This window comes from Carassius carassius, chromosome 25 (genome assembly GCF_963082965.1).
Source record: "Carassius carassius chromosome 25, fCarCar2.1, whole genome shotgun sequence".
NCBI classification, from domain to species: domain Eukaryota; kingdom Metazoa; phylum Chordata; class Actinopteri; order Cypriniformes; family Cyprinidae; genus Carassius; species Carassius carassius.
Window position 1 is genome coordinate 3,119,695 of NC_081779.1, and position 25,857 is coordinate 3,145,551.

Genomic DNA, 25,857 nt, shown 5'->3' on the forward strand with positions numbered 1-25,857 from the left:
TTTGCCCTCCCTTTGTGTTGGAGTCAATTTGACTTAAATAATTCATAATATGTTAATTAACTCATACTTGAAATACTGTTTATGCTCTTATTGAAATTTGGTGACTTTTTCTTGTTTAGAGTTATAAATGTGCATGCAAAATTTCAACACATGAATGTATTTTTTGTAAGGCTTTACAAAATTGGTGTCATATTGCGACCCCCATTGACCCTCAATGATTTCCATGCAGTTTCCAAAAAACATCAATAAAGTGTCAAAAAACAAACAAACAAAACAAAACAAAAAACTTTATTGTGGCTCGTTGAAGACTAAAATATGAAATACATGAGAACTTATAAAATGTAAGACTCAAGACCATTTTGTCTTGTCTTCTGAATCATCCAAGGAAAATTCATAGTTTCATCATCTAGCTGAGTTTCACAGTCATAACATCTGTCAAAGGTCGGTTTTGGTTTATTTGCCTTTTGATCTCAAGACTGTTTCTAGACTGAAAAATGTTGTGAGAAACCTATTTTACACTCTCAAGGTTTTGAGAAAAAGACAACAAAAAGGCAGAAGTAAATAAACAGTTCTTACAGTAAGTGCAATTAATGTTAGATACTATTATGACAATTATTTGCACCTCAGTATGCGGATAGTCACCACAAGTTTGTGTGTGCATGGAAAACAATATAAATAAGACCATAAAAAAACGGAATTATTGCATTTCTCACACATTTTATATTTTTAGGTTGAGGTTTTCTGTTTTTGCATGAATCATTAGTATTTTTTTTCACTACCCGGTCCTCTGCAGGGGAACATCTGATTGTGTTGTTACTTCAAACCTCAATCTGAAAACAACCACAGACATTCTTCAATGGGCCCTTCAATGAAACTACTGAGCTGCATAAAACAGAAAACATTTTCTGGCACCTTGACATTTGTTCACGTCAGCATTTCCACCGACTTTGACAGATGCATTTTGGAATAAGAGAGTTTTTGCACACTTTATTTGCCAGCAAATTAGTGCTGGACATATTATAAACTGTGATCGATGAAAAAGAGCTTGTGTTTGCTCCAAGGTTTTCTTTTATGGAATAACAAGACAAATGACATATTATGGAATATATGACCATATGCATAATTGCTGTAAACAGACAGAATATGATTCATGAAGCATTCGACATGTGCAAAACAGTTCATGAGGGGAGAAAAACTTCCACCTGGAGTCAGGCCTGACAATATGATATTTCATAACATATAAAGTGTTTTCTATCAAGTCTGATAAATATTATTTCATATTTGAAATGACAGAACAACAATAAAGGTAAACTGTGAGTGGAGCCTGTGCAAAGAAAGCATATTAGCATGTGAAAACAAGTGTGTTAAAGGTCACAGAGTGTGAAACCAGTTTAACCATTACTAGACATATCAGTATTACTAGTACACTTTAAATGGCTCACCTGTGACACAGTGACTCACAAAAGAGTGTCTGAAAACCTTCAACAAGGAAGACTCATCTTCTTTATGCATTAAATATTAAAGATTTTGGTAATAGTTTACAATAAGGTCCCATTAGTTGGTGTTAGTCAGTGCTTTATCTAACAGTGAGCAATACATCTGTTACATTATTCATTCATCTTTATTAACAATAGTAAAAATAAAATTTTCATTGCTAAGTCATGTTAGCTCAGGCGCATTAAATAATATAAACAATAAATCAATTTAAAATCAGTAATAGAAAAATATTTTAAATCAAAATAGATATTTACATAATATTGATTGACACAACTTTTGTTTTTATGATGTAGTAAATGTTGAAATTAACATTAACTAAGATTAATAAATTACTTATAAATATTTTCTGTAAAAAGAGAGCTTTAGGCCACAACCTGATGAACAGCTGAAAACATTCCTTAGACATTAAGAAAAGTATTCAAAAATGTAATCCGCTACATTAACTGAAATAGTTACACTACTTATTAAATTCTAAATAGGATGACTCCGAAGTGACCTTCCCAACACTGCATATTAATGGGTTTAACTTTAAAAACAAACAACAAATAAAAAGCAGACTATATAGTTATAAACTACACATTAAATAGGTGACAGATAGTGACAGACTAGTATTATTATTATTGTTTATTTGTTTGTTATTTGACATCAAGACAGTATGTACATTATTTAGAAAGCAACATCTTTATAGCCACCCTTCATCTACAAATCATTTTTACATTATTTACATTTTGAAAGAAATGTGGCCCTCTTGTGGTAAATGTAGTGTCTCACAGTCAGCAAATATCCACTTTTTAAGAACTGAAGACAAATATATATTAAAACTACAAAAAAAAAAAAGAAAAACAAATTCTTTAATATAAAAAATTGTTGGAAAAATTCTAATGATACATGTATATGTTTTAAAAAATGTATATACCGTAAACATCATTTATTATTTCAATTTATATAGTTTGAAAATATTTATATTTATAAAATACTTACATTCTTTATATTTAATATTCTTTATTATTATTTTATTTACAATATTTTCCACAATTTAGAATAATAGTTATCATGATATAATGGAATTATAGAAATTAAACAGTTAAAACATATGTAAAAGCAGGATGTATATAATTGTATATATTGTATTGTGTGTGTGTGTGTGTGTATATATATATATATATATATTGTAATATTATTTTATATAATTTTGTAATAACAATTATTTTATTTATCTCTACAACCGTTTATTCTCCTGAAAGGAAAAACAAAACAAAAGAATTCAATAACTCCTTTTTTATATATGTGTTTTTTTTTTCTTAAGGAGAATAATTATATTTAAAATAATTAAATTAGGAGAATAAACAGTTTCTGCAGAGATTCTGGACAGACATTGGTTCCATTTGTTTTGACAGAAATCCACAGGTGGTTTAAACAGATCATAAAAAGCGGTTTAACTTCAGTTTTAAAGATGTTTGTGTGTAAAAGTGGTTTCCAGCACGGCAGGTCTCTATAAGTGTGTCATGGGCTCAGTGTGGTCTTCACACATAAACACAGGAGCCAGCACCTCCATTAAATCATGTGCGGAGCAAAATAAACCACCTTTATGAGAGCCCCGTGTACGGTATGAGAGCCCAGCATACAACAGACAACTGACATTTAAGCTCTATGTATTTCCATGACTTTTTTAGATTTAATAAATTTCCATCGCTTTTCCACTTTTTTTTTGTATGTGTGTGTGGGTCTTAAAAATTAATAAATAAAAATATACATTTAAAAAAAAAAAACTTTTAAAATGGTAAATTAAAAAAAATATACAGAGGTTTTCAAAGACAGATTTTAAAATAAAATACCAATTTTTGAGGGAACAAATTAAAATATAGTTTGTTGTGTCTTATTTTAAATCATATTTAATGGGTCCAGGTCCATGGTTCAGAAACATTGATCTAGAGTCTCCATTTGCCATTATGCCATTTCGAATATATACTTTCGTACAGTCTGTAGTTTTGCTGTAAACAATCTGCAAAGTTTTAAAGACAAAAGTTCACAATAGTTAAAGTTACTACTGTATCTCTCAAAAGAAATAATCGACTCTGAACAGCCTAAAGGAGTCGTCAGTAGTTCAAAATCCCACTTCTGTGATGACTACACATCACAGGGTAACACATTTGTTCTACGTTGGCCGGCCGTGAACAACTTGACCCGCACTGAAACAAATGTAGCTTGTTCATGTAGTTAACATCATGTTGAGAAGATGCTGTGTCCTCCATTGTGAAAGAAAATGCTTTAAAAACATTTCTCTGTACTGATTGGCCGAGGCACCCAGTTGCTCCACCCATTAAATGACATCACAGGGTTTCCACCTGATGATTGGCTTCTTTACTAAGATGTCATAATTAGAATCGGCGCTGATCCAGTGATACTGTAAGATTAATTTTTCCACTATACCACAGCAGTACAAGCCCAATGTTTTTTTGTGTTCACGTCATTTTACGGTCGACTGCTTCTCTAATCTCAGGGAGTTCAATGCGGGTTTCACAAAACACTTGCTCCTGAAAGATGGCTCAGTCCCCATGTTATTTGGACCAGCAGTCTCCACTAAATGACAACCTGTAAGTATGATCAATAATAGATGTGTACATTTTCTAGTGAACTGTGGTAATGGGCGTATCGTTTCCGATACGTGCTGTACATGGTAGACCAATCACAACAGACTGGAACATCTGACCAATCAGAGCAGAGTAAGCTAACAGAAAGGAGAGGTTCAGAGTGACTGAATCTTAGTACTGCTAGTAGAATCGATGGAAAATGAGGTGATATTAAATGCATATTTTGAGAAAACAGAACCGTTTTTTGACCTTGCATGCATGTAAAGCTATTGTAGGAGACTCCTAAACAATATTAAGAACCGTGAAAATTGCATTATAGGGGCACTTTAAAGGATGAAACTAATTTCTAATTGTTAAAGATATCCATGGTTGTGATTGTTTTATTTCAGGCGGGAATGTCTCTTGCCGGCAGTATGGAGGGTGTGAGCGTGAGCGTTGCGACGCTGTACGCAATGGCCGTCGGTGTTCCTGCAGCTTTGCTGCTCCTTTTTCCCTTTATGGCCATCTGATGCTCTCCAAATCTCTTCTTCTGTTCTCTACGCAATGCAGAACGGAAACTATCAGGAACGAAGCAGTAAACCACAGGATCTAGACAGCTGTTCAAACTGCTGAGCGTGATGGTCACATGATACGCCACCACATGCTGCTCTCTGCTGCCTCCTAGCTGGAAATACACCACGGCCTCGCGCACGTGATATGGCGTGAAGCACACGGTGAACACCAGCAGCACAGCCACAAGAAGCCGAACGGCACGCGCACGCCGACCCAAGCTCTGTGGCATGAGCCGACCGTCTGCGAGCGCACAGGCGACGCAGATCGTAAACGTTACGATTACTAGCAGTGGCAGGACGAACTCCAGAACAGTGAGGGTGAAAAGCACGGTGGCACGACAGCAAGATGCTCCATTAAACTCCAGTGCAGATGTCTGAAGGGAGTAAGTGACCACGATGGCGAACAGCCAGATGCAAATGCTCACGCTTTTCGCAACCATGGGGCTCCGCCAACGGCTTCCCGCCGAACGCACCACCGCCATATAGCGATCCACGCAGATGCTCGTGAGAAACAAAATACTGCAGTACATGTTCACGAAGTAGCTGAACGTGTGCATGTACAAACAAGCCACGCAGTCACCACCGCTATGGTAAAGCGCGATACGGGCCGGGAGTGACAGCGCCACCAGCAGGTCAGCCACTGCTAAGTTTATGGTGTAAATGGCCGGCGTGGTCCTAGAGCGGCTGCGATGACAGAATACGTACAAAGCCAGGCTGTTCAGGACCACGCCGACTACAAACATGAGCGTGTTCACCACCATCATCATGATCCACAGCACGTAGAACTCCTGGTACAGTGACTCGTCCAAGTGCGCCATTCTCTTCAGGTACGGCACCCCCAGCAGGTGGAGGCTGGTATTGACGGGAGACTCAGATGTGATGTTTGAATGTCCATCGAGGACGGACTCCATGGCTAGAACATAGAAAATAGATTTGTAATTAAATAATTAATATAATAATTATAAAGAAACATAATAATTTACCAAATTTGTTTAAAACGCATAATAATTTAAAAAATTTATTTAGAATATAAATGCACATACACACACACACACTATATTTTCATAATCAAAATTACAGTAAAAATTATAATTAATATAACAATTATCCACTTAAGTACAATAATTATACATTATTTACAATATAAATATGATAATTTATTAGGTTAGGATTATAAACAATAAATATTATTGCACTTTGAAACTACATTAAAAACATAAAAGTAATTTTTTCCAAATAATTTATTATTTCTTTTTTTATTTGTCAATTTTTTATATAACAACAATAATAATAATAATAATAATAATAATAATAATAATAATAATAATAAAAACTACATTACCTAAGCATACTCAGGCTTACAAATAAAAATCGTATAATTGGTAAATTATTTAATTATCACTGTTGAAAGAAAACATTTGTTGTTACAAATGTAATTAACATATAGAGTTAAAGTCAACATGAAATCCAGTTTGCAAACATTTGTTGTTGGAAAGATTATTTTTATTACTTTTATGTTTTTAAAAGAAGTATCTTATTCTCACCAAGGCTGCATTTAATTGATCAGAAATACATCAAAAAAATAAAATAAAAAATAAATAAATACTACAACCCGAATTCTGGAAAAGTTGGGACGTTTTTTAGATTTTAATAAAATGAAAACTAAAGGAATTTCAAATCACATGAGCCAATATTTTATTCACAATAGAACATAGATAACGTAGCAAATGTTTAAACTGAGAAATTTTACACTTTTATCCACTTAATTAGCTCATTTAAAATTTAATGCCTGCTACAGGTCTCAAAAAAGTTGGCACGGGGGCAACAAATGGCTAAAAAAGCAAGCAGTTTTGAAAAGATTCAGCTGGGAGAACATCTAGTGATTAATTAAATTAATTGATATCAGATCTGTAACATGATTAGCTATAAAAGCTTTGTCTTAGAGAAGCAGAGTCTCTCAGAAGTAAAGATGGGCAGAGGCTCTCCAATCTGTGAAAGACTGCGTAAAAAAATTGTGGAAAACTTTAAAAACAATGTTCCTCAACGTCAAATTGCAAAGGCTTTGCAAATCTCATCATCTACAGTGCATAACATCATCAAAAGATTCAGAGAAACTGATGAAATCTCTGTGCGTAAGGGACAAGGCCGGAGACCTTTATTGAATGCCCGTGGTCTTCGGGCTCTCAGACGACACTGCATCACTCATCGGCATGATTGTGTCAATGACATTACTAAATGGGCCCAGGAATACTTTCAGAAACCACTGTCGGTAAACACAATCCGCCGTGCCATCAGCAGATGCCAACTAAAGCTCTATCATGCAAAAAGGAAGCCATATGTGAACATGGTCCAGAAGCGCCGTCGTGTCCTGTGGGCCAAGGCTCATTTAAAATGGACTATTCCAAAGTGGAATAGTGTTTTATGGTCAGACGAGTCCAAATTTGACATTCTTGTTGGAAATCACGGACGCCGTGTCCTCCGGGCTAAAGAGGAGGGAGACCTTCCAGCATGTTATCAGCGTTCAGTTCAAAAGCCAGCATCTCTGATAGTATGGGGGTGCATAAGTGCATACGGTATGGGCAGCTTGCATGTTTTGGAAGGCTCTGTGAATGCTGAAAGGTATATAAAGGTTTTAGAGCAACATATGCTTCCCTCCAAACAACGTCTATTTCAGGGAAGGCCTTGTTTATTTCAGCAGGACAATGCAAAACCACATACTGCAGCTATAACAACAGCATGGCTTCGTCGTAGAAGAGTCCGGGTGCTAACCTGGCCTGCCTGCAGTCCAGATCTTTCACCTATAGAGAACATTTGGCGCATCATTAAACGAAAAATACGTCAAAGACGACCACGAACTCTTCAGCAGCTGGAAATCTATATAAGGCAAGAATGGGACCAAATTCCAACAGCAAAACTCCAGCAACTCATAGCCTCAATGCCCAGACGTCTTCAAACTGTTTTGAAAAGAAAAGGAGATGCTACACCATGGTAAACATGCCCCGTCCTAACTATTTTGAGACCTGTAGCAGAAATCAAAATTGAAATGAGCTCATTTTGTGCATAAATTTGAAAACTTTCTCAGTTTAAACATTTGCTATGTTATCTATGTTCTATTGTGAATAAAATATTGGCTCATGTGATTTGAAAGTCTTTTAGTTTTCATTTTATTAAAATTTAAAAAACGTCCCAACTTTTCCGGAATTCGGGTTGTAATATTGAGAAATATTATTACAATTTAAAATAATTGTAATATATTTTAAAATGTAATTATTCATTTATTTTGCTTGTTATTATTATTATAATTGTTCCAATTTAATGATTTCATGTGACACATTTTTGAACAGTGTATACATTAAGCTGTTAACAATTTTAAGTGTGAAAAGTCCATTTGTAATCTGTTGCTGTATTTCTCAGATGAAGTCCTAAAGAAGCGCGACAGAGCCGTCCCATCAGCGGGCACCACATGAAGCTTTCCATAGCTTTCTAAAAATGGAACATTTTTCTGTGTTTGATTTTGTGAGAGAGTTTGTGCTCCTGTTCGCTGACGTCTCTCTGCTCTGAGACTCTCTCTGAACGTCAGTGCGCGTTTCAGAGCTTTGATGAAATATGTAAAAGAATCTCAAATTCTCTTTCATCAGCTCAAGACTTTAGCCATTTAACTCCGTCTGATCTTTACATACGATGAGTTTGTTCATTTGATTCTGTCTTGTGTAACATCATGTTATGTTCAGTATTCCCCACATGGTTCAGTCAGCAGGGGGATCTGACTGTAATTTCCCATGGAAAATATAAAATTAACATCCAATGGCTTGAGGTTAAACATTCAACTATAAATACATCTTAAACACAATGTATATTTATAATGAAATAAAGAAAAGATGCTCACCGGTGCTGATCCAAGTGGATATCGGTTTCTTTCTGTTTTTAAATCAAATGAAGTTTCGCCGAAATCTCAACAATCTTCATCACTCTTGCAGACAAAGAAAAAACGCATCTCTAAATGATGTAATGTCCATTTTTTCCTCTTGCAGTCTGAAGTGTCTCTTTTCCTCTCAAGCATAAGTGGACGCTCTCTTTTAAGAAGTTGCTCTCATGTGAAGTGAGTCTCGCTTAAGAATGACAGACTTTCATTCCTGCTGGTTTTCTCTGGTTGTTTACCCTCCCCTCTCGTTCTCATCTTCTCAAAAGTCCCTCCAAACTCTGGGCAGAAGCAGAGCAATCCGTCTTGTGGGACGAATGCCGTAAAGCTCACCCGGTAAACAGGCCTCTGGGACATCAGCCATAGCAAAACGCACATCCATAGTCCATATTTAGATAAATTCAGTTCTGAATGTCCCTTCCTCCTGAGTTTTTGTGGATTATATGAAACATCTCTGTGTAAAAAATGTACCACATGCGTGTAGAGTAAACACACACACACACAAATATGTATATATACACATACACACATATATGCTGTATACATGTAATTATAGAGATTTAAATATTAAGTTATTAATGATTAGACATTTTAAATCTTTTCATTTTTTAAATCTTATTTTTTTAATTAATGTTTTTTCAATATTTTTAATTTCATATAAATTTATAAAATATATTTGAATTGTGATTATTGTTATTTTTATGATAATGTGACAATGTGTGTGTGTGTGTATGTGTGTGTGTGTATATATATATATATTTTTTTTAAAAAAAAAATAAATAATATTTTATAAAGGTTTGAACTATGTTTGGCGTGAAAACTTTTATTTTTAACTAATACAAATTCTAATAATAAATTACATATTTGCATTGTGGCATTTATTTTCATTAGGCCCTTTTTTATTTTTTTCAAGATGAAAAATAGATGAAGCATACCTGAAAATATCTTTTTAAACAGGTTTATCCATTAAAAGGGAGTAAGTGATGGTGGACCACCCCTGAGAGTGTCGTCGTGACCCCCCTCTGCGTTACCTCACAGACACAAACATGAGCAAACACTGACCATCAAAGCCATCGGTGAAACAGCTGGAGCTCATAAGAGAAACGCTGCATTAGAGACGTCCTGCACCTCATCCTTCATCACAAACCACTACCCAGATCCAGCCATATTACAGTATCAGGATTTGTTATTCCTCAGAATAAACACTCTGAAACAAAAGCCACACATCTGAACTGACAGATCAGATACCAAAAACAGAGAATCGAATGAGATCAAAGACAAATGTTACATACTGTAATAACAAGAATGATGAAACGGCCTTAATAACTGTTGAATGGAAATGTGGGATTCATTTGACAGAAAAACACTATGGCAGGTGTAACAATTGAAATTATTCAAACAAAACAGCAACTTTGAATCAGTTTGAAAACTGAAAAAAAAAGCCTTATTGTATTGTATCTCTATCGAAACACTACATAAACAGGCCTGAAAAAACACCATGTAAAGCATCAATCAATCAATCAATGTAAATCTCATCACTGATTTACCCTGAGGTCTCTCAGAACAGAACTCTGTCTGAAGACTCTCTCAAATGTGCCCCAGGGGATGATGGGAGATCGAGCTGTTTATAGAAAGAGTATATGATGTAAAGGACATAAAGAAATGTGTGCTGAAACTCCATGACTACGGGATTATGTACTGAACATGATGTACCTTCATACAGGACACTGTGCATCTTGATAAACTTTACAATGTCTTATTTATCATATACTGAATTTGAATATCTTTGATATGTAATGGTAAAAAAGCACCTTTTTAAACTCTAAATATAATGAAAATTGCAAGACAACACACACAGACACACACACACACACACACACACACACATATATATATATATATATATATATATATATATATATATATATATATATACACACATATATATAAAATAACATTTACGCATTTAGCAGACGCTTTTATCCAAAGCGACTTACAGTGCATTCAGACTAACAATTTTTATCTAACATGTGTTCCCTGGGAATCGAACCCACAACTTGCGCTGCTAACACAATGCTCGACCACTTGAGCCACAGAAACTTAATTAAATAGTATAAATTATACTTCAGAACATAATTCAGTAAAACAAATGCAACCGTGATGCATAATTATTTTATTGCCTAAATATTTAATCTTAATCTATGAAATACTAGCATTTTCACATAGAATTGAAGTGTAAGTGAATTTGCTTATGAAAATAATGTCACAATGCAAATTATAAACCTAAAAGAAAGTCCAAGATTTTTTTATGCAAATGTTCATTTTCTTCCACTTACAAACTTAAAAGTTTGGTTTTATCTTGCTGAGCTAACTCTGCAAAACTAATAAACCCGCAATACACTGTAAACAAAATATAATTTTAATTAGATCAAATATTTTTATAAAACTTTTCAGGTTTGAATGAATTGAGTAAATTATATAAGATCATAGACATGTAGAGGGCAGATTTTTACAAGGTGACAAACTTTAAATAGCAGATAAAGGCAAATTAGCATGCAGTAATTCGTGAGGAAACGCTGATGTAAAGCTGATGTGTCTTTAGACTAAACCTGTCGTGCAGGACCACTGTCCAGATCTGATGGGGTCACTGTCTAAACATCTGTCAACTTGACAAAAACCAGAGACTGTAAATCACCTCAGTCCTTCAACAACTAATAAAACTCTGTTACTGCGAGCGACAGAGACAGGTGTGTGAGATTACGAACACTGTAAAACAAGATAAAGTTACTGGGTGGTTTACCTGTTAAAAACATGGATTGCCTGGAAAAAGGTTTTGGATTGAGACCCATCTATATATCTATCTATCTGTCTAAATAAAGATCAGTGAACTCATGTATGACTTTCTTATTGTTATTATTACATATCAGAGCCGATCCTATCCACAAAATACGCAAGCTGCGTAGGGCCCCCGAATATCAGGGGGCCCCCTTGCTCTCAAAGATGATGTCATTTTAGTTTCGTTTTTGAATTTGGCGAGCGGTTATGAAAAAATTAATGATCATTCATTTTAATGCGGTGTGTTGTCGCCCGTTCTATGTAAAAATCAAATCAAATCATGCCATGTGAAAGTCGTACAGTCTTGCTGGAGACAAAAAAAATGAAGTTGAAAGCATAATGAGCCGCGAAAGAGACACTGGGACTTAGGAATGCAAATTATTAAACCGTTTGATTCAGATCGGGACTTCAGAGCACATATCGAGAATCGTTTGATTTCAATCAAGACTAGCTAATTTTTGTATTCAAATCGGGAGTACGGAGCTTGAATCACAAATCCTTTGATTCAGATCAGGACTTCAGAGTGTGAATCATTAAATACTGTAGTTTGATTCAGATCGGGACTTCTGAGCGTGAATCATGAAAGATTTGATTCAGATCGGGACTTCGGAGTGCGAATCATGAATGGTTTGATTCAGATCGGGACTTCGGAGTGCGAATCATGAATGGTTTGATTCAGATCGGGACTTTGGAGTGCAAATCATTAATGGTTTGATTCAGATCTGGACTTCAGAGCACAAATCATGAACGGTTTGATTCAGATCGGGACATTTTACGTCATTTTCCAGTTATTTTACCTCTACAAAACCGTCTGTTATGCTGCTTAATATTGCATTATATTATTTATACATGTATTTCGTAATCATAAACTGGTTTCACAAACTGGACTGGTTAGTAGCTCAAAGTCTGTGCAAATGGTTATTCATCAACTAGACTGAGTGCAGTAAGTTCAACGGTAAAAACTTTGCACTAGGTACGCTTTAGAAAATAAGGCGAATCTGTTATTTGTTAATTAATAGAAAATATCTAAAAGTTTTGTCATATAAATTGAGTTTTAAGGAAAAGCTCTTTAGTACAAACAGATATGTCTTCAGTACAGTGTGCCTGCTTAAGTATGCACTATATTACTCAAGAGTAAATTGTTTTGGAAGATTTGTAGTGTTTTTGGATTCTTTTGCTTTGGTTTTCTAATATTTAAACAGGAAGATGAATATAGAAAACTCAAGTGCCTTTATGGTTGTAAAATTAGCAACATGAGAAGCTCAAAACAGGAAACATAAATGTTGTGTGTTTGGTCTGCATGTCTCATAAATACGATCGACTCCATCACATGAAAGAGTGGATTTGCTGTTATTTTACTCAAACATATTTAATTTCAGGATGTTCCTAGAAAACAAATCTTCTTATTTTCAGAAAAACACTTTCCCTCCTAACACAAGACATATGAGTTACTGTCTCAGTCTCAGTCTCAGCATAAACACACAGCCAAAAATGAACATCCATAAAAGTGAAAAACCGCCCCACGTTACAGATGTTTATTTTTCCACTCATCACTCTGTCCAAAGTTAAACCTGACGGAGACTTCAGACGCATAAATGTATGAACTTATTTAAACGAAAAACCCATCAATCACCAACCATAAGTAGGAGTAAAGCAGCTCAGCAAAGGAACTTCCTGTGAGAGTGGAAATCATCATCATATATCTGACTGTACACCTGGTTAATTTTGTCTCTGAGGTGAAGATGTCTCACCTCAAACATTTATTACTATACTATATTTTATTAACTTGTATCATTATGCAAATGAGCAGCTTTTGATTTACAATTTTGGAAATGGAAAAATCAATTTTTGGAACAGTTATTGAACCATTAAACATGTTTTGTATCTTATTTGATACATGAGGTTTTTATGGCCCTTTATAGTATGGAATAGTGTAAATATGGAGGAAAAACAGCTCAGTTTTTCCGTTCAAAGGCCCAAAATGAGCAAAAATGCCCAATTTGGTGCCAATGCTGACATTTGTGTCAAAAAGTAAGGTGAAATTCTGATTCTGCTGATTCTGAATTCAGCTTGAAATGTAAATCAAGAAGTTCTTTATAAAATTATATAAATACCAGTTGTCACTCTATATCTCTTTATGACTAAAAAGCCATTTGCTAAAAAGGTCTAAACTATCAATCAGAAACAGAAGGCGTGTAATAAATAGTGTTCAACAAAGTGTTGATCACCTTGATGATTTAGAGGCCTTAGAAATTCATGAATACAGTAGGTTTTATAGAGTTAAATATGTGAGAATATTAACTGTACGGTAACCTTTACAATTTGGTCCACATTGTTTTTATTTCTGTTTTCAGGACTAGCAAACATGATTTAAGGTTGTTAACAACAGTAGTTAAAATACAAAATACAGCTGTATGATGTTTGCCAAGATCATGTCAGATACAGCACAATTAAAATGTGTAAAATTCAAATCATATGAAAGCTCAGATTTTTCCTTGATGTGATATCATGGAAAAACAGCCTTGATGGCAACGTCTTCAGCAGTTAAAGGCAGTCAGGCAGCATCAGGCACAGTTATGAAGTTAGCAGTAAAGCACAGGTGCTGGTCATATAATTAGAATATCATCAAAAAGTTTATTTCACTAATTCCATTCAAAAAGTGAAATTTGTATATTATATTCATTCATTACACACAGACTGATATATTTCAAATGTTTATTTCTTTTAATTTTTATGATTATAACTGACAACTAAGGAAAATCCAAAATTCTGTATCTCGAAAATATCTAGAAAATTAGAATATTGTGAAAAGGTTCAATATTGAAGACACCTGGTGCTACGCTCTTATCAGTTAATTAACTCAAAACACCTGCAAAACCTTTAAATGTTCTCTCAGTCTAGTTCTGTATGCTACACAATCATGGGGAAGACTGCTGACTTGACAGTTGTCCAAAAGACGACCATTGACACCTTGCACAAGGAGGGCAAGACACAAAAGGTCATTGCAAAAGAGGCTGGCTGTTCACAGAGCTCTGTGTCCAAGCACATTAAAAGAGTGGTGAAGGGAAGGACAAGATGTGGTAGAAAAAAGTGTACAAGCAATAGGTATAACTGCACCCTGGAGAGGATTGTGAAACAAAACCCAACCCATTTTTTTTTAGGTGTGACATCTTAAGATCTGTCCAGGGACAGCAGATGTAGATAGCCTTTGGGCTAATTCTGGCACACTGTACATTTAATTATGTATTATTTATTAGTGTGCATTGTCCCTGTTAAATAAACCTGAAAATAAATAAAATAAAATTCAAAAATGTGGGGGAGATTCACAAAGAGTGGACTACAGCTGGAGTCAGTGCTTCAAGAACCACTACACACAGACATATGCAAGACATGGGTTTCAGCTGTCGCATTCCTTGTCTCAAGCCACTCTTGAACAACAGATGTCAGAAGCAACACAATCCATGTTGCTTGAGGTCCAGTGTAAAGTTTCCACAGTCTGTGATGGTTTGCGGTGCCATGTCATCTGCTGGTGTTGGTCCACTGTTTCTTCTGAGGTCCAAGGTCAACACAACCGTATACCAGGAAGTTTTAGAGCAATTCATGCTTCCTGCTGCTGACCAACTTTATGGAGATGCAGATTTCATTTTCCAACAGTACTTGGCACCTGCACACAGTGCCAAAGCTAACAGTACCTGGTTTAAGGACCATTGTATCTGTAATGATAAAAGACTTCCTAATCGTCGGGATTTCCCTCCGGGGGGGACCCTCACGGGGACCTGCGGGAACCTGGGGGTAGGACAGGCGAGGCGAGAGAAAAGGAGATGGAAGGAGGAGCGACAGAGACGAGAGAGGGGAGAGAGAGAAAAAAAAAATTCCGGTTCCCAGACGCACTGCTGCTCGGCCCTCCACCAGCTGGGTGATCTCCTCCGCGGTGCCTGGCGGTGGCACTGGACGGCCCTCGGCGGACGGCACGACACTCCTCCGCCGCCCGGTGGACGGCGACGGCTCCTCCGGTTTTGGGCAGCCGGCAGGAGTCCCCCGTTCCCTGCTCCTCCCCGTTCCGGCGGATGGCAGCAGGCTCCGGCCACCTGGCGAACGGCGCCGACTCCTCCGCTCCCTCACGGACGGCAGCCGCCCCTCCCTATCGTGGGCGGCCGGTAGCGAGCTCGCCCGTCCCCGGCAACTCGCTCCAGCCCACCGCCTCGAGCGTCCATGGCGGCACACTCCTCGCCTGCTCGTTGGCTCCGCGGATTCACCACAGCGGCGAGGGATCTTCAGCAGCGCGTCCCTCCTTCTCCCGGGCTTCGGCACCATTGTAATGATAAAAGACTTCCTAATCGTCGGGAAAAGGAGGCGGGAACCGGCGGACAATCAACAACATTTTAATAAAGCAAAATAAACACAAAACAGCGCACCAGCCCCTCATGGACGACTGGTGCGCGCAAATAAAAACCAAAACACAACTAAAAGCCCAGGCCTGGTCCTCTCTCGTCCTTCACTGTCGTCGCTCCAGTTTTATATCCTTCCATCTCCTCCGTGGGCCTCGAGACCGGCGGGTCGAACAGGTGTAGCTCATCTCCAATCACTCCACCGGCCTCGCTCCCATGTCCTTCGGCCCCGCCCCACTCGTCACAGTATCCCTGGAAGATGCGATATGCCAGACCCAACAATGCAGAAGAGCTGTAGGCCACTATCAGAGCAACCTGGGCTCTCATAACACCTGAGCAGTGCCACAGACTGATCGACTCCATGCCACGCTGCATTGCTGCAGTAATTCAGGAAAAAGGAGCCCCAACTGAGTATTGAGTGCTGTACATGCTCATACTTTTCATTTGGCCAAGATTTCTAAAAATCCTTTCTTTGTATTGGTCTTCAGTAATATTCTAATTTACTGAGATACTGAATGTGGGATTTTCCTCAGTTGTCAGTTATAATCATCAAAATTAAAAGAAAAAAACGTATCAGTAATGTATCAGTATGTGTGTAATGAATGAATATAATATACATGTGTCACTTTTGAGTGAATTAGTTAAATAAATAAACTTTTTGATGATATTCTAACTATATGACCAGCAGCTGTATTTGGATATGTTTTGGCAATATGAGCATTAATTCCAGTTTCCAGAAATGAACAGCTCTGAGCATGATGTTCTTATTGTGATCTTGGAAATAAACTATGGTGATTCTGACATGACAGAAATGCAACTTTAACAAGTTGTGAGCCCTAAAATCACATTTGTATAATTTCTATAATGGTGCACAGTGATTATACAGCTATATGTAGCATGTTCCTATATTTAGCATGTGTCATTTATATTAAAATAAATGATTTTTTTTTATTGTCAATAAAACAAAAACACAACATAATACTTTAAAAAAAAATGTCAATTTCAAAAAATTGATTTTTTTTTTTCAGTGTTTTCAACTTCCAAAAAACAAAAGCAAGTATTGCAATTGGTTTCCTTCTGTTATCTTTCTAGCATCAGCCCATAAAACACATTTATGATCCTAAGTCTGAAATATCAAGTAGAAATACCTAAAATCTAATAACAAGTATGTTCATTCAAAGGTTTGGGGGTATGTAAGATTTTTTAAAGAAATTAATACTTCTATTCAGCCAGGATGCATTTAATTGATCAAAAGTGACAGTAAAAGCATTTATCATGTTTTCATAAAAACTGTATTCAACACTGATGATAATAAGAAATGTTTGTTGAGCAGGAAAATTTCTGACTAGTCTAGAAAAGTTATTTTCAGTTTTAATAATATTTCACATGACTGTTTTTGCTGTATTATTTTTGATCAAAGGAATGCAACCTTGGTGAGCAGAAGAGACTTCTTTCAAAAACAAACACAAAAATCTTACTGACCCCAAAATTTGAACCCCTGGTGTAAATGACATCTTCATTAAAGTGACTAGTGAGGAATGGATATCAGCTAAAGGCACATGCTGTGATATGCTAATGCTAACGTTGTTCTTCAGTAAGCTGAAGTGATGTGGGCTCAGGTGGTTGGACTGATGTTAATAGGCAGTACAAATTCATCTGTCATGGTGAAACGGTCGGTCATTCATTCATCTCTCTCCAGCTGTGATCTGTCCCTCTGTCTGCGCTGGGCTAAAAACTGCTGGACCACAGACGGCCAATCCACAACATTCTCCACGCGCTCCTGTCCTCCAGACATGGACATCACAATCTGACCGCCTGCACAGTAACACAAGATTGCTTTAGATCGACTCATGACAAATCCTATTATTTCTTGCTTTTGCTTAAATTAAAATAAATGTAATTACTGTACACTGGAATTACTGCTGTAGAAATAAAATTATGAAATAGTTTTTTTCAAGTATGTAATTATATATATATAATATTGATAAATATTAATTACCCATTTAATCATGGATTGATGAATTACAATATGAATATATAACATTATATAATATCTATGTATTTAATTATTTATTTATTTATACATTCATTGATTCAATAAAGCAAAGGCTAATTTCAACACAAATTCATAGTATTAGAAATTAAAATAATCATACAAATCAACAATAAAACTTAAATAAATAAAATAGAAAAGAAAATTGTAAAAAAAAATTTGCAACAGTATAAAAAAATATAAAATTAAAAATAATATAGGAATTTATAAAGAAAATATAGGAATTATCACTGAAATAAATTGGTGTAGAAACAATTTTCACTCAGAAATTGCTAGTAAATTTCACAATTACAAAGAAACAGCAAGTAACATACTGAAATAAACATGACATTTTTAAGTAGTAAGACTGAAATTGTACTTTCTTGTAAAATGTACTCCAATAACCTTTATTTACAACTTTGAAAATATAAAATAATAATTTATTTATTATGTATTTATTTTAATGCAGCAAAGGCTATTTTCGTGTTAAACTCAAAGAGTAGTAGAAATCAAAATAATCTTAATTACACAAAAAAAAAATTCTTAAAACAATATACAAAATACAACAATTATATAGTTTTTCTGTTGTATATTTTAGAGAAAATCTAAAATTTGTTTCAAATTGACCATATAAATGAATCTCCGACCAAAGAAGAGGAGCTGTGAAATTGTATACTTGCCCTCTGGGAGGATCTGTGTCGTCTTGTTTCCTCTGAAGCTGACAGATGCTTGACCCAGCAGCTCTGGAGAACGCGCGTCTGTCAAACCTTCAGTGTCTTCATCCTCATTCATCACATTAGGACACTCCACAGAGCAGCTCTTCCCTGAACACAATGGAGGACACAGACATGGGAAAGTCACTCAACACTGCACATACACACATAAGATGGCAATAGAGTCAGCAACACACACTAGAGAAAGCTTTGCAGCATTAAGCATCACTTTTGTCAAATCTCACATTTTAAGATGGAGCCAGCATAAACTAATATGATAAAATATTCAATAAATAAATAAAATAATTTAAATAAGTCAATTTATTATTATTGATAATCACAATAAATAATTATTTAACAAGGTATAAATAACAAATTGCATAATTGTTCTTATTTGCAAATTTAGAAGACAAAGTTACAGTATAAGTTGCACACTATGCATTAGAAATATATGAAAGCTAGTTTCCACCACAGGATTAAAAATACGGGATCTCTCACAATTCAGATTTTTTTCACACAATTCGAAAAAAAAAAACATTCAGAATTGCAAGAAAAAAAAAAAAAAAAATTCAGAATTGTGAGAGATCCCGTATTTTTCATCCTGTGGTGGAAACAAGCCTTCATATATTTCTAATGCATAGTATGCAACTTATAAATAACGTTGTCTTCTAAATTTGCAATTTGTGAAATGTATACTCTTCTCTTATTCTAAGATAAAAGTCAAAACTGCAAGATGTAAATTTAGAATTCTAAGAAAAAATTCGAATTGCATGAAATAAAGTCAAAATTAATTTTTGCATTTTTAATTCCAAGGCAGAAAAAAACTGAATTGTGAAATGTAAACTCAGAATTCCAAGAGAAAACTAAAAACTGTGAGATATAAATTTAGAATTCTGAGGAAAAATTTAAAAATTTTGCTGTAAACTTAGAATTCTAAGAAAAAAATCGCAATTGCGCGAAATAAAATCAGAATTATTGTACCTTTTTTATTTTTTTTATTCCAAGGCAAAAAAAAAAAAAAAAACTGAATTGTGAAATGCAAAAACTCAGAATTCCAAGAGAAAAGTCAAAACTGCAAGATATTTAAAAAATTTTAAATATTACAGATGCAAATTTAGAATTCTAAGAAAAAAGTTGAAATTGTGAGATGTAAACTTAAAATTATGAGAAATAAAGTCAAATTGTGAGATGAAAACTCAGAATTCTGAAAAAAAGTTTAAATTGTTAGATGCAAATATAGATTTCTGCAAATATTGATTTCTGCACATCTAAGGACCCCTCTGTCAAGCTCCTGAAGTTTGCAGATGACACCACACTCATCGGCCTCATTCAGGACGGTGACGAGTCTGCTTACAGACAGGAGGTTAAAGAGCTGGCTGTCTGGTGCAGTCTCAACAACCTGGAGCTTAACACGCTCAAAACAGTGGAGATGATCGTGGACTTCAGGAGAAACCCCCCTGCACTCCCCCCACTCACCATCATGAACAGCACTGTGACTGCAGTGGAGTCATTCAGGTTCCTGGGCACCACTATCTCTCAGGACCTGAAGTGGGACATTCACATTGACTCCATTGTGAAAAAGGCCCAGCAGAGGTTGTACTTCCTTCGCCAGCTGAGGAAGTTTAACCTGCCACAGGATCTGCTGAAACAGTTCTACTCCACCATCATCGAATCCATCCTCTGCACTTCAGTAACTGTCTGGTTCAGCTCAGCTTCTAAATCGGACCTCAGAAGACTACAGAGGGTAGTCCGGACTGCTGAGCGAATTATCGGTACAACCCTCCCATCTATTCAAGAACTGTACTTATCCAGAGTGAGCAAAAGGGCTGTTAAAATCACTCTGGACCCCTCACATCCAGCACACTCCCTCTTTGAACTGTTGCCATCTGGTCGACGCTACAGAGCACTGAGCGCCAGAACGACCAGACACAGGAACAGTTTCTTCCCTCAGGCAATCCATCTTATGAACAGCTGATAATAACTGTGGGACACACTACACTATTTATATTTATATACACTACACTTTTTATCCAACACACATACTTAGCGTACACGTAAATCTTTTGCACATAATATACATGTACATACATGGAACACACTATACTACTTATATTTATATTTATATACACATACACTTATTTATCCAACACACATACTTAGCGTACAGTTAAAATTTTTCCACATAATATACATGTACATACATAAATGCTCTTTTTAATATACCTGCCATACATTGTCAATTTGTATACTGTCAATCCTTACCCACCTATTTGTATTTTTTTGTATTTTTTATTCCTTATTGTGTTTTTTGTTCTGTCGCTGTTATGTTGCACTGCGGAGCTCTGTCACGAAAACAAATTCCTCGTATGTGTGAACATACCTGGCAATAAAGCTCATTCTGATTCTGATTCTGATTCTGATTCTGAAGAAAATGGAAACAATTTTAGATGTAAACTCTGAAATTCTGAGAAAAAAGAAAATCGCAAGATGTAAATGTAGGATTCTGATGGAAAAAAACGTTAAGAATTGTGAGATTCGCAGATATTGCATTTACGAGTTTATAACTTGCAAATACAAGATATAAACTCACACTTGCAAGAAAAAAGGAATTGCCATTTTATTCTTTGCCAGACACAAGCTTCCCCAGTAACATGCAAATGATCTCTAATGAAAAGCAACTCCTACCTGCACGTTTGCAGAGAAGATTGATGGAGTAGAAGAGGTTGAATGGAGATGGAATTCCAGACTTGCGGCTCATATCGCGGATTAGAATGGCGCGGCCGAACTTCCACTCCATGTCAGACTGAGCCTGGATGCGCTGGTACGTGTCGCTCATCATGGCGATGAGGAGGTTGATCAACACGATGGAGGTCACCACCAGATACACACTAAATACCATTTTAGCCAAAAACTCCATGGCAGCAGGCGGATGCTCCACGGGGGGAATTTCTTTCGGCTCGGTTAAACCAAACAAAGCGAAGAAGAGGAGCACAGACACATTTAAAGGACCTGGAATGGTCACTTGCGTGGTGTTACCAGTGGTGTTGTTCCAATCATGTGGATACGGCTGACACAAAGCTGTAATACTCAGTGTGAAGGCAGTTTGGAACAACATGAGGATCACAGCGAACCGGCACAGATCCTTCATCAAGTCTCGGATGATTATAGCCCATGGGCCAAATAAGTGATGGAACGTGAGGAACTCCAGCAGCTGGATGAATCCCAGTGTCATCGCCACGGCCAGCAGGACGTTTCTAGCAAACAGGCAGTGCAGGTGCACTGGTGGCCACCATTGGGTGAAGACCGCCAGCAGGTGGCACAGCAAGGCCAAGGCGGAAAAACCCAGTAGAAGAAGACCAATCCACGCTAATCCAGCACGCTCACCTGGGAAGGTCAACTCGGATACCAGCATCCCACAAAGCCAGATCAGCAACAGACACTCCGACCAGCCCGGCACCAGACGGCCCTCAGACAGAGGACTCATGGGCGGATACACGATTGTTAAGATGAACAGGACCAACAGGAAGACGTGCGACACCAGATGACTCATTAACTTCATGACTGGGATGGTGTTGAAGCTGAGTGGAGATTAAAACAATCAGTTACACACATTTCTCCTCAACCGAGAAACACTGGCAGTAAAAAGTTTGGATACAGCATACGTTACTGAATTTATGTTTCTTTAAAAACCTTTTGATCTGAAGGCCTATTAGAATTGTTTGCGTTAATTGAAATAAAGATATAATAAAATAAAATGCAAATATTAGATTAAGAAACAAATTTAAACAAAAAAAATAAAAATTGCCATGGAAACTAACTGAAAATAACAACAACTAAAATTTAAAATAAATTGAAGCTGAATTGAAATAAAATGACAAAAACACACAACAAATGAAACCTGACAATATAAAACAAAAGCTAATTTAATAAAATATTAATAAATATTATAATAGTTTGTAAATTAGACAAATTGTTCTAAAAGCCAGTGCTGTTATTGTTAACTAAAACTCTTAAAATGGTTTTCACTGATTGAAATAAGGATTAAAATAAAATATAAATACTAGATTCAAAATTAGAAATGATGCCTCAGCCACTAAAATTACTGAAACTAAATCTGAAATGAAAAGAATAATTTTTAAGCTAAATGGATATATACAAAAACTAAAAGGACAAAAGCACATTAAGAAGTGATTTACTAAAATTAAAATGAAAACCAATGAAATGAAAATGTAAACAATGATAATATAAAAGTACACAAATAATACTAAAATAACACTTTTCAAGGTTTTGTGGTATGATCTTTTTTTTTTAAATAAATAAATACTTTTAATAAAAAGGACACATTAAATTGATCAAAAGTAACAGTGAAGACATTTATAATGTTACAAAAAATTTATATTTTTAGCTAAATGCTGTTCTTTTTAATATTTCTGTTAATCAATGAAATATTTCTTATGCAGCAAATCAGAATATTAGAATGATATCTGAAGGATCATGTGACACTGTAGACTAGAGTAATTGTTGTTGAAAATTGTACTGATCTTTCACAATATTACTGTCTTTCCTGTATTTTTGATCAAATAAATGCTGCCTTGGTGAAGTTTACTGTGAAAGACTGTACCTGTGTCTGAGTGGCAGTGAGAGCGCCAGCCACAGCGGAGGGAAGAGCAGCAAACAGAAGAACAGCAGCAGGATCTTCCATGAATTCCACTGCAGGCCTCCGCGCCACACGTCTGTCAGGTACATCTGCACCGCCGGATGGGACACCACGGCCTTCTGCTGGCCCTCGATCAAGCAGTCCAGCATGCTGGCACCCCGGTGATCCACAGCCCTGAGGATCAGACCCACGCCATGACCCCCGGTTGAGGCGGCAAGTGTCAGGAGGTCAGAGGCCATGAGCTCACAGTGGAGCGCAGCGGCGTGCAGGTCGATGGAGCGCACCTTCTCTCTGAGCGCGGCTAGAGTCAGAGCTCGCGACAGACGGAGGCACGTGTCCAGAGGAGCATGGGAATGAAGAACCAACTCCTCCAGAGCCAGATTATCATTCATCCGGCCGCACACCATCAGATTGAACACAAACTACAGTCAACACACAAAACAAAAACATGCTAAAGGATGAAATTTGAATTGGTTTATTTTCAGCAGAACAAGGCACTTAAAGGGATAGTTTACCCAAAAGTGAAAATGACCCCATGATTTCAAACCATCCTAAGTGTACTGTATATGACTTTCTAATTGCAGACTAATACAATCTTAGAGTTATATTAAAGGGGTAATATGATGCGATTTCAATTTTTCCTTTTTCTTTGGATTTTTAAAATCTCTTGGTGCATGAAGAAGATCTGTAAAGTTGCAAAGACTAAAGTCTCAAATCCAAAGGGATATTCTTTATAAAAGTTACGAGTCAACCAAGCCCTCCTAAACAGCTTGTTCTAACACATCCCACATCTCTACGTCACTATGTGGGAAGATTTGCATAACACCACCCAAATGTTTACACAAAGAAAGAAGGAGTAACTTCTCTCTGTTGCTGCTGCTGCCATGTCGTGGAGACGCTGTGTGCTTCGTGTAAGCGAAAACTAATTAGTTTAGCCTTCCAAAAGAGGACATGACTAGAAATCAGTGGTTAATTAATTTGTATTTACAACACTGTTCCAGAACAGTTCAACCCAAATATTCAGATGTATGCAGCGCTTTATATGGAGGACTGTTTCTTGATATTCTGAAGGCTGTGCACAAAGCTGTTTCTATAAAGTGGTAGGTAAAAATTGATAGGCTGAATGCACTGTAAGTCGCTTTGGATAAAAGCGTCTGCTAAATGCATAAATTTAATTTACATTTTTAATCAAGTGGGTTAATTCCAACTTTGCAAGGACAGTCTGGTGCTTCTGACTCACAGCCTGCACGTTTTTTATATTTAAGAGAATTTACCACTGATGATTCAAACGCGAGTTTTGAGCAATGTAGAGTAGACTTGTTTGTCGTTTCTCCCTTCAGAAATGCAGACATGGTTTTATGTTTATGTAGTGCAATACACAACGAGTAAAAAGGCAGAATAAGTCATTATAATCAGTAATTATGTCCCCACTGGCTGCAACAAATACCTTGTTTGTAATGGATTTTATTGCTTTTGTCTGGTCGTGCCGGGACACAGCATAACAGTATGGCCAAAGTCCTTTTAAGACATGTCAATTTCTGTTTTATCTGACGGGTATTAAAAAGGTTAGTATACCATGGTAGCCCTCCTGTTAAGCCCTCCTCATGTGAAGAACGAAGAGTGTAAAGACCATCTACTCTACTGTTCGATTCCACCGGGCAGGGACACCGGCAAGGGATATAAGTGTTGTTTTGATTAATCCTTTTTTCCATCTACTTGTTTCACTTCAGTTTCCATTTTTAGAACCAATCCTTACTATGTGTTTCCAGATCCCTACTATCACTACCACTCGCAAACCATGCATCACACAATGCAGGCAGCGCAATCTTAACCTGCACACTTTGCCTATGTCTGCTAATACACTACTTTCTTTTTCTATTGGTCTCTGGAATTGCCAGTCTGCTGTAAACAAAGCCGATTTCATTACTTCTATTATTAGTTATTCAAAGCTTAATCTCATGGCCATGACAGAGACATGGATCAAACCAGAGGACACTGCTACACCTACAGCACTCTCCAATAATTTCTCATTTTCCCACTCCCCCCGTTTGACTGGAAGAGGTGGAGGTACTGGTCTGCTCATCTCTAATGTTTGGAAATTTAATCCTTTACCATCTTTGGGTATCAACAGCTCCTTTGAATCTCATTCAGTTGCTGTTACCTACCCTCTTAAAATACATTTTGTCGTTGTCTATCGACCCCCAGGACCCCTAGGCAACTTTTTGGATGAATTAGAAGTGCTGCTCTCAACCTTTCCTCAGGATGGTGCTCCCCTAGTTATGCTTGGAGATTTCAACATCCACCTAAATAAACCTCTATCTGCGGACTTCCACACACTGCTTGCCTCTTTTGATCTCACCCGAGTGTCAACTACTGCTACTGCTACAAATCAGGCAACCAACTGGACCTTATTTACACAAGACACTGCTCCACTGATCATGTACTGGTTACTCCACTGCACACCTCGGTTCACTTCCTCCTCACTCTTAACCTCAACAAGGTCTCTGACACATCACTTACCCCTCCACATGTCATCTTTTGATGTAACCTACGCTCACTCTCACGGCTATCTGCAATGCTTTCATCTTCGCTTCCTTCCCCTTAACTGTTAACATCTTTTGATGCTAACAGTGCTACTGATACATTCTGCTCCACTCTTAAATCTTGTTTAGAC

At 36.6% G+C, this 25,857-nt stretch overlaps 2 protein-coding genes across 2 annotated transcripts in view; both read right to left on the reverse strand.

Annotated features, from left to right (window-relative positions):
* Positions 1-3,447: 3,447 nt before the first annotated feature.
* On the reverse strand, positions 3,448-5,630 carry LOC132104619 (G-protein coupled receptor 20). The gene has a single exon (XM_059510178.1). The coding sequence runs from the start codon at positions 5,548-5,550 to the stop codon at positions 4,474-4,476; it is 1,077 nt and encodes a 358-aa protein (XP_059366161.1). The 5' UTR covers positions 5,551-5,630; the 3' UTR covers positions 3,448-4,473.
* Positions 5,631-16,803: 11,173 nt separating this feature from the next.
* Positions 16,804-25,857, reverse strand: part of LOC132103914 (serine/threonine-protein phosphatase 6 regulatory ankyrin repeat subunit B-like) — a 72,712-nt gene continuing 63,658 nt past the window's right edge. The window contains exons 26-29 of the mRNA XM_059508992.1: positions 23,148-23,605; positions 21,212-22,104; positions 18,494-18,637; positions 16,804-17,596 (exon numbers count right to left, since the gene is read on the reverse strand). Of these exons, the coding sequence (XP_059364975.1) occupies positions 17,463-17,596; positions 18,494-18,637; positions 21,212-22,104; positions 23,148-23,605 (1,629 nt within the window). The 3' untranslated portion in view covers positions 16,804-17,462. The remainder of the gene's footprint in view (positions 17,597-18,493; positions 18,638-21,211; positions 22,105-23,147; positions 23,606-25,857) is intronic.